General features: G+C 44.5%; 1 protein-coding gene across 1 annotated transcript in view; it reads right to left on the bottom strand.

The window, feature by feature from the left end:
• Positions 1 to 1,699: 1,699 nt before the first annotated feature.
• GRIN3A (glutamate ionotropic receptor NMDA type subunit 3A) overlaps positions 1,700 to 13,578 on the bottom strand; it is a 136,643-nt gene continuing 124,764 nt past the window's right edge. Inside the window, exons 7-9 of the mRNA XM_070935489.1 lie at positions 11,078 to 11,242; positions 9,220 to 9,293; positions 1,700 to 2,033 (exon numbers count right to left, since the gene is read on the bottom strand). Of these exons, the coding sequence (XP_070791590.1) occupies positions 1,700 to 2,033; positions 9,220 to 9,293; positions 11,078 to 11,242 (573 nt within the window). The remainder of the gene's footprint in view (positions 2,034 to 9,219; positions 9,294 to 11,077; positions 11,243 to 13,578) is intronic.

Here is a 13,578-nt window from a genome sequence, read left to right as displayed (position 1 = left end):
TGTCCAAAGAATATGTAAGTAGTCCTTGTTTAGTGACCAAAATGGAAATGAGCAACTTTGTTGCAGTTGCTGTAAAGAACAAGAAAGAAAAAGTGTGAAAAGCAAAACTCCTTCCTTTTTCAAACTTTTTCCCTTTTCACACTTTCATGCTGGTTTTTTTATTTTGCTATTTGAATTTTTCATGGTTTTAACATTTGCTTTTATACTTTTTCATTCTTAACAAGATTATATGCAAAGCTGGGGTTATTAGGCAGTAAATCACATGATTGTGACAGATATACGACTGCACATTCGCTTTGGTCATTAAGCGAAATATCTTGTGACCGTGACTTTTGATTGTATTTCCACGTTCTCTATTCACTCTGCTTGTCGCAAACTAATTGTGAAGCACAGAAGTGGCAATTATGTGACTACAGGATGCTGAAACGGTTGTAAAATGTGAGGAGACAGGAAAGCATTTTGAATGCTTTGCCAAGTATAAAATTTTCTATAAACACTCAACACATTAAAGCAAAATGTTTTACAATTCAAGGCTTGCTTATTTGTTTGTTTTAAGTGAACCACTCAAAAAAAAAAAAAAATACAGCCCTACTCTGTTTTGTAACTTAAAATGAAAGAATCTTAAAATACTACCTTTGAACAAAATTAAGAGTGCGTATCTACAACATCTGCCGAGGGTGGCTGTAGAATTATTTTATGTAGTAGAGAAAGTTGGGTGGACTTTACTTTGGCAATTCTGAGAACGGAAATAGCAAAGAATATAAGACGGTACCTGTCAGTGAGAAGCAATCTGCACATATTATCAAAAAATAATATGGTCAGAGTGCTGGGCTATACCAGTAAACTTGGAGACAAGAAGACATATTTTGAGTACATCCCCATATAAAAGATACTTGGTATGTGGTTACATAATGCCTTGGAACAGCAAAAGTTTGAACCAAAACCAGTCTACTTTTGTTTTTAATGTGGATGGACATTCAGAACACAGTCTTCCTTGTTTGTCTTCAGAAGGGACAGAATTCCATATGTTCCTACCTCAACCCCCAATTTTTGAAAGCTATCCTGAGGATTTCCTTCCAAACGTGGTATCATTTTTCGATAATGGATAGTTAAGAATGGGGTATAATTAAAACCCTTTCCTAATGTGTTTAATCTTTGCATCTGATTTTGTAGGGAATATCTGTACTCCCCTTGTGCCAATTGCAGAGAAGGCCAGTACCCACAGGACCCTCGGAGCCCACAGTTTGAGACACAACGATATAGGTTTAAAAACTCTGAACAGCAAAATCCATGCAGAGAACAATTCTGAACAATCTTTGAAAGGCTTTTGCTCTTTTGTTTTAATTAATGCAGAGAAAAAAAAAACCCTAAAAAGTGGAAAAATTCATTTAATTCTAGTGAGAAAGAAAATAGGTGCTGTGTGGTCTGGAGGCTTCAAATTCCTGTAGCCTGAGATCAACCCTTTTCTACTAGGCTAAAACTTCCCACAGAGAAGGACCTGTTGGTACTTTGAAGTATTCCGGTAACCAGAATGCGGCCATCTTTTGGTAGTGTCGCTTTTGCAGGAAGGCAGGAGCTACTGTAGATCTATTGCTTGCTGACTGTGGCGCCACTTCTTAGCATTACACAAAAACAAAGCCCAAAGGTGAGGGTGTAATACAAATTATTACAGTCCGAGATGGAACGAGGGTGAACTCTCTCAAAGCTCCACAGTTCTATTTGTCCTCTGAAATTCCTCCAGCTCCAGTTTTCTGCTCACCGCTAACTGCAGTTCCTGCTTGATCACTTCGATCTGCTTCTCCAGTTCTGAGAGTTCCTGGATCACTGAGGTCCTAGCAGCATTCAGAGCGTCTGCTTTCCCATTGGTAGTCCCTGGAGAGTCTCTTTTCAAGGGGGGAAAAGCGGTATCATGCTGTAGTTGTTTGAGCATCACTTCACTCGGCTTTTCAATACTGCAGACGTATTTCCTTCTGTGGCAGTTGCCAGGGCTAGCGGTGTTCCAGACAGAAACCTGGCTGTTCCTGGGACTGGACCTGCAGGAGGATGTTCACACAAGGAATTAGGAACTCATCAAATATATATGTATGTACATAGTGAGGCAAACTAGGAAAAGGAAACTCTATGAACCCCACGACTTCTTAGGCCTATCTTTCCAGCTTCCCCTCTAGCTATGTTTCTTTATTCTATTGTCGTTTTGAATTACTAACAGATTAACAGAGTTGGAAGGGACCTTATAGGTCATCTAGTCCAACCCCCCGCTCAAGCAGGAGACCCTACACCATTTCTGACAAATGGCAGTCCAATCTTTTCTTGAAAGTCTCAAGTGATGAAGCTCCCACAACTTCCGAAGGAAAGCTGTTCCATTGGTTGATTGCTTGTGAGCTTCTCTAATTGGATCCAACCCCATGTCCCAACTTAAGTCCAGCATATTTTCAGGCTGGCCAAACAACAGAACAATCACAAATCTATGGCTGTTTTATGAATAATCCTCCTGATTGGACAAAAACTTTATCTAGCCCAATATTTTGCTTTCCAAAATACTCCCCAGAAGCTTCCAAGAAGTCTTCTATCAGTTTATGGAAGCTAAGGGCCTGTATTTTTGCTCTTTGTCTTTCGTAACTGATGCAAGTGGTTACATTACAAAGAATCTGGCCACTGTTTTAATTTGCAAAGATAGGCAAGAAGAATGATAGAAACGTTCAGCTGGAACAAGCCTTGAAGAAAACTGGTCTTCCAGAGGTCCCTGAGCTATATTTTCATCAGTAGGGTTAGCTGGAAATTGCACACAATCTCTGGAAATCTATGGAAAGCCATGATTTCCCCAACCTGTGTTGTAGTTTTGTGGCTAGTCTAGGATGAGGCAGGTTTCAAGTATTTTTAATTTAAAAGCTCCATCTGATGTTATTTTTTTATTTATAGAAGGAATTTTGTCTTTTAATTTTGAATGTTTTAAAAAGCAGTGCATCTCTACATGTTTGTTATCGGGAAAAACAGTTTCAGTACTGATTGAAGACGGTATAATGGTTGTGTATCTCAGGGACAGCAATTTTGTTTCAGCATTTTTCATTTCTGTCTTTCGTACAATTACCTAAAAGCATCGATCAGAGTTATTGAGGAGCAGAAGGTCATTCTTTACATTGTTTAACTGCAATGATTTGCTATTTCTATATCTGTGGTTTTGGCAACTTGACTGCAGTTTGATTGAATAGATATCCATCATAGAAATACAACATGGGAGACATGTTTCCATGCTGGTGCTCAACCCTTCTTTCCCCAGGGTTCCTGGCTGTTAAATTGGGTAAATGAGGACATAGTAAGCCAGGCAGTGAGTGACAACAGCTCTTTATTGTAGGGTGAGAACCCAGTGACTGACCAGGGAAAACAGCTCCCTTTATATACCTTGCAGCTGTGGTGGTCAGCCAATCACCTGACGGTCAGTTAATTCAAACTGCCCACCCAAAATCTACATACATAACACTCCTCCCCTCCCAGAAATCACTTGGGGTGGACATTAGCATACAAAGTCTCTCAGGTGACCAGGGTGTGTCCGCACCCTAGTTAACCTGCGCAGTTCAGTCAGAGGTGTGGCGTCAAGCAGGTCGGAGGAACTCCCTGTTTCTCCCTCCTCTGCCAATGGAACCTCCGAGAATTCGTTGTGGGCGGTGACTTCTGCGGCTGGCCGATCTTCCGCGATGAGGCGGCGCTGGATCTCGGGGCCGACAGCTAAGTCCTCCGCTAGACTCGGGTTTGAGTTAGTTCGAGAGTCCTGTTGGTAGCTAGGGAGCGGTTTGTCGAATGCGTCTTCTGTGTCGGCGGTCCAACGCTTCCGTAGCTGGTCAATGTGTTGGCGCCAAATCCTCCTGTCTCCCATGTCTATCCTATACGATTTGGGCCCTGTTACCTCTGTGATTGTCCCGGTTTCCCAGAGGGGCCCATTCCCGTAATTCCTAGCGAATACTGGAGTCCCTATTGTGAACTCCCTCAGCTTTTTTTCTGCCCCTCTGAAGCTGTCAGGGGAATAACTGGGGTGTAGCCTGTCTAGGACTCCTCGGAGCTTCCTCCCCATCAGAAGTTCCGCCGGGCTCCTGCCTGTGGCGGTGCATGGTGTGGTGTGTTGGGCCATTAAGAATTTATCTATCCTCTCCTGCCAGTCCCCAGGGCCTAGGCGTGAAATGGCTTCCTTAGCCGTTCTCACAAATCTCTCCGCTAATCCATTACTAGCCAGATGAAATGGGGCGGAGAGGATGTGTCTGATCCCCAACTCTGCTAGGTACCCCTCAAACTGCGTGGCCATGAACTGGGGCCCATTATCTGAGACTAAGGTGTCCGGTAGGCCATGGGTGGCGAACAACTGCCTTAGCTCCCTAATGACTGCGTCGGTGGTAGTGGTCTTCATGAGTCTGATCTCCAACCACTTCGAGAAGGTGTCCACTATGACCATAAATACCTGCCCATGGAATAGACCAGCGAAGTCTATGTGGATCCTGGACCAGGGACCCTGGGGCCGTTCCCATTCCCTGACTGGTGCTGTGGGGGTGTCTGGCCTAGACTCTTGGCAGGGTTGGCACTTCCCCACCCACTCCGTGATGTCTTTATCCATTAGGGGCCACCATATGTAACTCCTAGCTAACTCCTTCATCCTTACAATCCTGGGGTGCCCCTCTTGCAATAGCTTTAATACTTTTTCCCTTAGGCACAAGGGAACAATAACCCGATCGCCCCACAAAAGACAACCCCCTTGCATTGTCAGTTCACCCTTTTTGTTAGCGAAATGTTTGAATTCCCTGCCCTCAGTCTTTTCTGGCCACCCCCTCGTGACCCAACTCATGACTTTCCTAATCATGTGGTCTCTGGTTGAGGCTCTCGCTACATCTGCTGAAGTGATGGGCCCCGAGTCCAAGATGTCAATCAGTAGGACTGGTACTCCGGGTGCGGGGTCCTCTATCCTGTCCGGTAATGGGCGATGGCTGAGGGCGTTGGCGTTACCCATGCTCACCCCTGGTTGATGTACCAGGCGATAGGAGTATGCTGCCAGGAAGATGGCCCAGCGTGTCATCCTGGGAGATAGGGCTGCCGGGGTGTGTCGGTCCCCTGCGATGAGACCCAGAAGGGGACGATGGTCTGTGATGAGTTCAAGGTCTCTGCTGAACAGGTATTCGTGGAACTTCTTGACTCCTGAGACAGCTGCCAGGGCCTCTTTGTCAAGTTGACTGTAGTTCTGTTCGGCGCTTGAAAGAGTGCGGGAGTAGTAGGCGATGGGTGCCTCTAGACCGCTCGGTAGTCTATGGCTCAGGACGGCCCCCATGCCAAAAGAGGATGCATCACAGACTAGCACTAAGGGAAGCGTAGAATTGTACTGAATTAGGAAACTCTCGGCCGACAGGAGTTTCTTTACCGCAGCAAACGCTGTAGCTTCAACCTTCCCCCAAACCCATTTGGACTTTTTGGCCAACAGTCTGTTTAGGGACTCCACTACTGTTGCCTTGTCCCTTAGAAAAATTGTGTAAAAGTTCAATAGTCCCAGGAATGCTTGTAGTTCCGCTTTATCTTTGGGGGTGGGAGTCTCTCGGATCGCCCTAATCTTGCTTTCGGTGGGGTGTATGCCAGTTCCGTCTACCCAGTACCCCAAGAATTCCATGGAAGGGACTGCGATCATGCACTTGTTGCGTTTGACCCTGAGTCCTGCACTCCTGAACTTCCCTAGGACTTGTCTCAGCCTCTCCCCTAGCTGCTGTTTGTCTTCTGCGGTGACGAGCACGTCATCAAAATACGAGACCACCCTGGGGATCCCCTGTAACAGTCACTCCATGGTGCTCTGGAATAGTCCTGGAGCTATGCTGACTCCAAATTGGAGTCTGGTACACTTGAAGGCACCTCTATGCGTTACTATAGTTTGTGCCTCTGCGGTAGCGCCATCTACTGGTAGCTGCTGGTACGCCTGCGCAAGATCGAGTTTCGCAAAGATCTTGCCTGGCCCTAGGGAATGCAGAAGGTGATGTACGATCGGAACCGGATAGGCGCTCTGCTGCAGGGCCTTGTTGATCGTACATTTGTAGTCAGCGCAGATGCGCACAGACCCATCCGGCTTAACGGGGGTCACAATTGGGGTCTCCCACCGAGCATGATCGACTGGCACTAACACCCCCTGCTTCATCAATTTGTCCAATTCTACGTCGATCTTGGGCTTTAGGGGGAAAGGTACCCTCCTGGGTTTCAGCCGGATGGGGGCAATATTGGGGTCGAGGTTGAATGCGATAGGGGTCCCCACATACTTGCCGAGCCGCTCGTCGAACACATCCTGGAACTCCCGCATCAGGTCGTCCTTCAGGGTGCTTCGCACGTTGTGGACTCTGGTGAATCCCATGCACAGGGCTCTGAACCAGTCCATGCCCAGGAGGCTTGGGAGCTTCCAGCTGACTACGGTGAGGGAAAGCTTCTCCTGGAATTCCCCGTACTCCACCTGGAACTCACCGATTCCTTCCACGGGGATGCGGTTCCCCTGGTAATCGCGCAGTCCCAGCTGCTGGTACCGCAGTTGCTGTCTCTGGATGCTGGGGACGGCCTTCTTTAGCTTGTCCCAGGACATGATGGTAATTGGGGATCCGGTGTCGATCTCCATAATGCACTCCTGCCCCTCGATGTTGACCGTCGTGTAGGTCTGCTCCCCGGGGGATGTGCAGGTCCGGCCGATTCAGCCTCGAGATCCTCAGATTTTGCGCTTTTCCTGTAGCTGCCCTTTGGATTGGTTTTCGTCCACTGCGCCGGTCTCTGCGCCAATCTCTGATTGGCTAGCGTTGCTCCATGGCTTGTAATGGGAGTTCTGCTTGGCTCTGCAGACTCTGGCGATGTGCCCCTTTCGCTTGCATTGTCGGCAAATAGTGTCTCGGAACTTGCAGGTCTGGTGTGGATGGGGTCCCCCACAACTTGCACAGGCATCTCACTGGCCTCGCCGGTCCTGCCGGTACTGTTCAGTCCTGCAGACCTCTTCGTCTGACTCTCCCTTGCTCCCCGTTCCAACGGTTTCCTGGTGAACTGGGGCTGACTTCTGTGCCATTCTGCTCTGCGTCGTCCCCTGTAGTCTCTCGGCTGCCTTGGATGAGGATTCTTGAGCCTGCGCCTCGTCCAGTGCAATGTGTAGCATGAAATTTGTCTTTGCAAGCAACCTCCTCTGCAAGTGAATATCTCTCACTCCGCAGATTAGTTGCTCTAGCAGCATCTCATCGAGGTCTCTGTACTCGCACTGGTTTGCGGCCTTGCACAGGGCAGCGACGTACTCGCTGATCGATTCTCCCTCCTGCTGCAGCCGTTGCCGGAAGTCGAACCGTTGGACGTACTTCGATGGCGTTGGGGCATAGTGGTCCTTCAGCAGTGTCTGAAGCGTCTGCCACGAGATGGTGTGGACCGAGTTCGGTTCCGATAGGGCCTCGACCATATCGAACACCTTGGCTCCACAATGGCTCAGGAACAGGGCTTTCTTCCGTACGTCGGGCAGCCCCTGTAGGTCACTGGCCACCAGGAAGCATTCGAAGCGGGACATGTAGGAGCCCCACTTCTCTTCCGCAGGGTTGAAAGGCGCTGGCGGCATGTAGGTAGACATCATCGGTAGATTCTCCAAGTGCTCTGCTCGCTCGCCTGGCTGGATTCGGGTTTGCAGCTCTCTTGTCGGCTCGTGGCTTCAGCTCTTTCCATGGCTTCTGGCCTCAAAATCCCACCTTTGTCGCCAATGTTAAGTTGGGTGAATGAGGACGCAACAAGCCAGGCAGTGAGTGACAACAGCTCTTTATTGTAGGGTGAGAACCCAGCAACTGACCAGGGGAAACAGCTCCCTTTATATACCTTGCAGCTGTGGTGGTCAGCCAATCAGCTGATGGTCAGTTAATTCAAACTGCCTGCCCAAAATCTACATACATAACACTGGCCCCAACATTTCAAATCAAATATTTATTTTTTATCAAAAACCATTTGGAAAGTCACACTCACCCAGGGATTTAGTTCTGTCAGATTTCTAAAAATTGCTTTATGACCAGACTAGGTTTATTACAAGGGACATGAGAAAAGCCAACAAAGAAGGATGTCTGGAAAAATACAGGCAGGCATGGGTGTTATTATTTGTGTCACAAATAATATCAGGAAGCTAAAAGCACATCTGTCAAAGTTGATGCAGCATTGCAAAGTTAGCTTGTGAATTGGCTTCAGAGAGAAATTCCATAACTGAGTAAGCAACACAATGGCACTATAGATAAGAATGTCAGATAAATTGTAAACTGGCTTTGAAGAGGCAAAGTCTAGGGGTGAAGGCTCCATGCTAGAAAGTGGGACTGTGACTTCTAGTACTGCCTTAAGTATGAAAGTATCTTTGGGCCAGTCACTCTCTCTCAGCCCAATCTACCTCAACAGGATTGTTGTGGGGAAAATAAGAGAAAGGGGTATGTTTGCCACCTTGAGCTATTTATAAAAATAATAAAGATGTGACATCATATCATATCATATCACAACATAACAACATAACAACACCCCTGTGTACTAAGAAAAAGCTCAAAGGGAAATGGAATTATCAGACAGAGAGGTATCTTTATCTATCTGTCACAATGCCCTGAACATTCTGCAACCCCTAACATATTATTCCTAAATGACTATGGTTTCAAAGTTTGTGCCTGAATACAATGTGTTAGACCAGTTTAAAAAAATAAATAAAAAAAATCCTGACAACTTTAAGATATGTAGATTTCAACCCACAGAATTCCCCAGCCAGCCATATGAATTAGAGAACTCTGGGAGTTGAAGTCCACATATCTTAAAGACGCCAAGATTGAGAAACATTGTGTTAGACAATACTAAATCAGTTAATAGGGGAAGAAATATTAACTCAGGGAAAGGATATATAGTTAAAGTCATTCTTTCAATATAGTTGAAGTGGATCTTTCTGATATATGACTCTCTTGACCCCAGATAGATAAAATTTTGTACTTTCCTACAATATTTCACTGTCTTATACAATACAGGTGAAGTGGATCTGTCTGATATGTGATTCTCTTGACTCCAAAATAAATAAAACTTTCCACTTTTCTACAATGTGTCGACTGTATAATCGACATGATTATACATCGTGTGACTACATTATACAATTCTTGTCCTTTAAAACAAAACAAAACAATATCTGGGGAATCTTTATCTACAGATGCATCAGCAAACAAGAGATTAAAAACTCATTTTTCTTACTTCTTTTCAACTGGCTTTGTTTTAAGCTGGTGCTTGTCTTCCGTAAATGAGTTGTTTAGAGCGCGGTGCAGTCGCTAGAGGAAAAACCCAAAATAAATTAATCAGAAGGGAAATTGTCCTTGCATTTTAGGTAGATTGAACATAAAACAGGGACCCTGGAGGGAATGCAGTATGGAAATAAAACTGTTTGCCTAATTTATCATTGTTACTGAATGTTGCATCTTTATGACAAGTCCAAGTTTCAGCTCCTCATATTTGCTAATACTGCACTTTAGTGAAGGACTAGAGATTAGATGGTTGCATGCAGATTCAATCCAGAAGTCTCCTAGGACAGAGCTGGGGGAGGCAGAGGCAGAATTAGAGATTCAGCCATACAGCCAGAAGTGTTGCCAGGCAAGGTAACCAACTGGAGGCAAAATGGGCCAATAGGCTGATTAAATATACCAATTCTGTGTTTTAGATCAGAAATGGGAAATGTATGACCATCACGATGTTAACTACATGGTGCCTACAGACAAAATAGAAAACTGGGGGAAAGGCTGTAGGGCTGCAGGTTCCCAATCCAGATGACCCAGGGACTGAATGTAATAAGAATATCCTTTCATGACTGATACAAAGAAGCTTTAGAGAATAATCATATTGCAAGTGCAAGTATTTCTTCCTCCATATCATGAAGAGCATGGAAAAGAGAGGAGTCAACCCAGAAGAACATTATGTCATTCTTCAGAAGAAACTTATGTCATTCTTCTTTTTTATTCAATAAATGTTAAAATGTGCACAGAAAACAAAATGATGAATAGCTAAAAAGGATAAAGCAAGGAGGGATCCAAGTATGGTTTGGTTTTTGTGTTTCTTGAGTAGCAATGACTAAGGCACAAAAAGCTCACCAGCAATGTTTCATCATTACTGAGAGCTTAGATTGTGGAGTGAGGGACCACATGTAGATAGAGGTTAAGAAAAGTTCAGCAGACAATTCTGCATGACAAACCAACCCGCAAGATTGATGTGATGTCTCTATGTTGTGTCTGTAGCTCATGCTGTGCATGGAACAGGAAATTTACCATAGAGATGTTGATCCTCATGGTGAACATAAGCTATAGGGCATCTTGAAAGCTTGAAAATATCAATCTGAAGTTCTATACTGAATGCATAAACTTATGATAATATTCATGAATTGGTGCCCTTTCCATTTTAAGGTATATTATTTATAATATGAAAACAGATTAAAAGTTTTGTTCCTTCTGTTCACGTTGGAGAAATAGAATTATGTTACTGTAATAAAATGGGTGTAATACAGTTGGCATGCAGCTTTTGAGACATTGTGGTTGAAATCCAGAAAATATTGTGATATCTGTAATTGTTAGATACTGCAAGTAATCAGAAAACTTATTAGGAAAATCAAAACTAAAGATGTATGATTTTTCTGCATTAGTTTGCGCAACACTGTTAACAATCAAGGAGCTGCAAATTTCTTGAGAAAGTTCCTTTGCCTGTGAATTGTATGATATCTGAGTCACTTTTCCTAGAACTACATTATGTATTTTTCTCAACAAAGTAGGATAATTTTTAAATAGTATTATTATTTTTGTTTTTTCCAGAGTCAGATGGAAAGATGCATTAAAAAAATAAAAGAAAGAAAGAAAGAAAGAAAGAAAGAAAGAAAGAAAGAAAGAAAGAAAGAAAGAAAGAAAACAATTATCCCAGATTTTGCTTCTTAATCACAGTTGGGATGTGATAAGATCTCAAGAAGAGGCCTGGAAATACCATGTATTGAATCCAATACTTCCAGCAGGACTTCGGTTCCAGCCAATGCAGAATCTGATCATTCCCTTTGAGAGACTTACTTAGGCATATGTACCTGACTTGTATGGAGCCAATATGTCATCTTGGATTTCTTTTTAATTCGTGGTATCATCAGTCTGTATATGATATGTTCTCCAATGGTCGTGAGAATAGACAAACCAAATCCAACACACAACATCACAAATAGTCCGGAAAAGTGCTTGATGCCCATTTGCAGGGTCTGTTAGGGGAAAAAAAAAAAAGGAAATCCATGTACACATTTATAAAATGGGAATATGCATGGGGCAAAATCGACAATTATTTTTATACAACCGTTCCACTTGATTTTCTTCCCAGGAAACGGACTCCAGTCTATTTGATGCCATATAATGGGCTGTAGCCAAAAATGAAAATGTGCAGATTCGCCATGACACAAGAGAGTTTTAGTTGCATGAGACATGGAATTAAACTTGGCTCTACCAAGTTACTGGGCCCCAACCTATTGGCAGAGGGTTCAAACATAAAGTTGCATACTCAGTGATAAGGCCTAGCTGCCTTTGGACTGACTAAGTAGAAGGGAGAGATGGCTGTAAACTGCTTGCAATTTTAAGTACAGGTACTCTTTGATTTACGACTGGTTCAAAGTTCTGATGGATCTACCTCAGGGATATTTATGACCCAGATTTAAAGATCTGACAGCTGCATTCTCCCATAGTCACAGGACTGCAGGTTGGATATTTGACAATCATATTTATGGTCATTTGCATCCCGTGGTCACTTGATTGCATTTTACAATGGTTTTGCAGAAAACCAGCCCACAGAAAACCATTGGTTCACTTAATGACAGTGGAATTTGCTTACTGACCAAGGTGATTCACTTAATAACCTGCTGTAAAATAGGTTGCATAATTGGGTCAGCTATGTGACCAACCCTCTTTACAACTGTCGCAAGTTACAACTGTGATGGATGAGTTCCATTACAGTTGTAACTCAAGGACTCCCTGCAACTCACAATTCCCTGAAGCATCACTACTCTGAACATTGTGAGACTTTACTCTGGGGAGAAAGTTAACCCACCAGCAGAAGTTCATGATTTCAAGAGGAATGCTGATCTCAAAGAGCTCATCAGTGGTAGTAAGGAATGGTAAGGACTCCTTACTAGTATTGATGGTGTTACTGTAACTAGTTTGGGTAATGAAAGGCCTGCAACAAAACAAACAAGCTCAGAGAGCAGCAAGGACCCTTAATTTCAACTCTGAGGTCCAAATATTCTCCTTTATCCTTTATTGACATGTCCTGAGATAGCTTGAGACCTTTTGGGTGAGTTCAGCAATCTCTCACTAAATTGTGCTTGAAAAAATTCTTTTTTCCAAGATGGCTACTTTGAGATCAGTAATGGGGGGTAAATGCTTTACATTGCCCTTGATTTGAATCCCAATGCCAAACTTGATCCATCAATTCTTTTACAGAAGCCTTGCCCAGTGTATCATACTGAGAACCCAAAGGTTGTCAGCAGATGATAGTGTATATCACATAAGAGGAGGAGCGTGAGAAGCACCTCTAATCTTGTGCCTGTACTTATTGTGGCCTGTAATAATACTGTTGGTATAGGCATGGAGGCAAAACAGACATCTGAGTTTGTTTCAGGGTTTGGTTTCCATGTTAGCATCATTGTTCAGTTATTTCTTGTTGCTTGTTGGAAACCTCTCCAGTTGAGTGGTTGCCTGTATGCAAGGATGGCCTGCCAGAAATTATGCAGACAAATGTTTCTGAAAAATGAGGAAACATTAGTTTCATACGAATGTTTGAATTAGATCAGCTAAATATAGAACATAGAACAGTGATGGCAAACTTTTTTGCCATCACATGCCAAAAGCGAGGGGAGTGCAGGGGGGGTTGTGTGCGTGCGTGCCCACACCTATAATGCAATACCCCCAGCGCACCACACCCTGCGATGTCCCGGCCGCTGCGCATGAACGCACTCCCCCCCCCGCACCCTGTTTTAGGCCTAGCAGGCCTCCCTGAAGCCTCCGGAGGCCAGAAATGGCCCATTTCTGGACTTCCGGTAGGTCCTATAGGCCTGTTTTTCACCCTCCCGAGGCTCCGGAGGCTTTCCTGGAGCCTGGGGAGGGCGAACACAGCCCATTTCCGGACTTCCGGAAGGCCCGTTTTTCACCCTCCCAGAGCCTCCATGTGAGCCCTGTACTTACCTGGCATCCGAAACATGCCATGTGGAGACTCCTGGGAGGGAGGGGCGGCGTGGGAGTGCCCAGCCGAAAATCAGGTGGCCGGCATGCGCAATGTGTAGTGAAGGCAACCTAGGCAACGGCTTGCGTGCCCGCAGAGATGGCTATGCGTGCCATCTGTGGCATGCGTGCCATAGGTTCGCCATGCTGGACATCCAACTCAAGGTAGGAGATCTTATACCAACCCAGTCAAATGGTTGTCTGGTCTATATTTGAAAACCTCCAGTGACAGAGCACCCACAATTCCAGGAGGCAAACTATTCCATGGATTAATTGTTCACATTTTCAGAAAATTTCTTCTTACTTCTAAGTTGGATTTCTCTTTAACAAG

This window comes from Pituophis catenifer, unplaced genomic scaffold (genome assembly GCF_029215685.1).
Source record: "Pituophis catenifer annectens isolate HBS135680 unplaced genomic scaffold, rPitCat1.0.hap2 SCAF_2, whole genome shotgun sequence".
Taxonomy (NCBI): Eukaryota; Metazoa; Chordata; class Lepidosauria; order Squamata; family Colubridae; genus Pituophis; species Pituophis catenifer.
The sequence above is the reverse complement of the archived record's forward strand: the minus strand, read 5'-3'. Positions and strand labels throughout refer to the sequence as shown.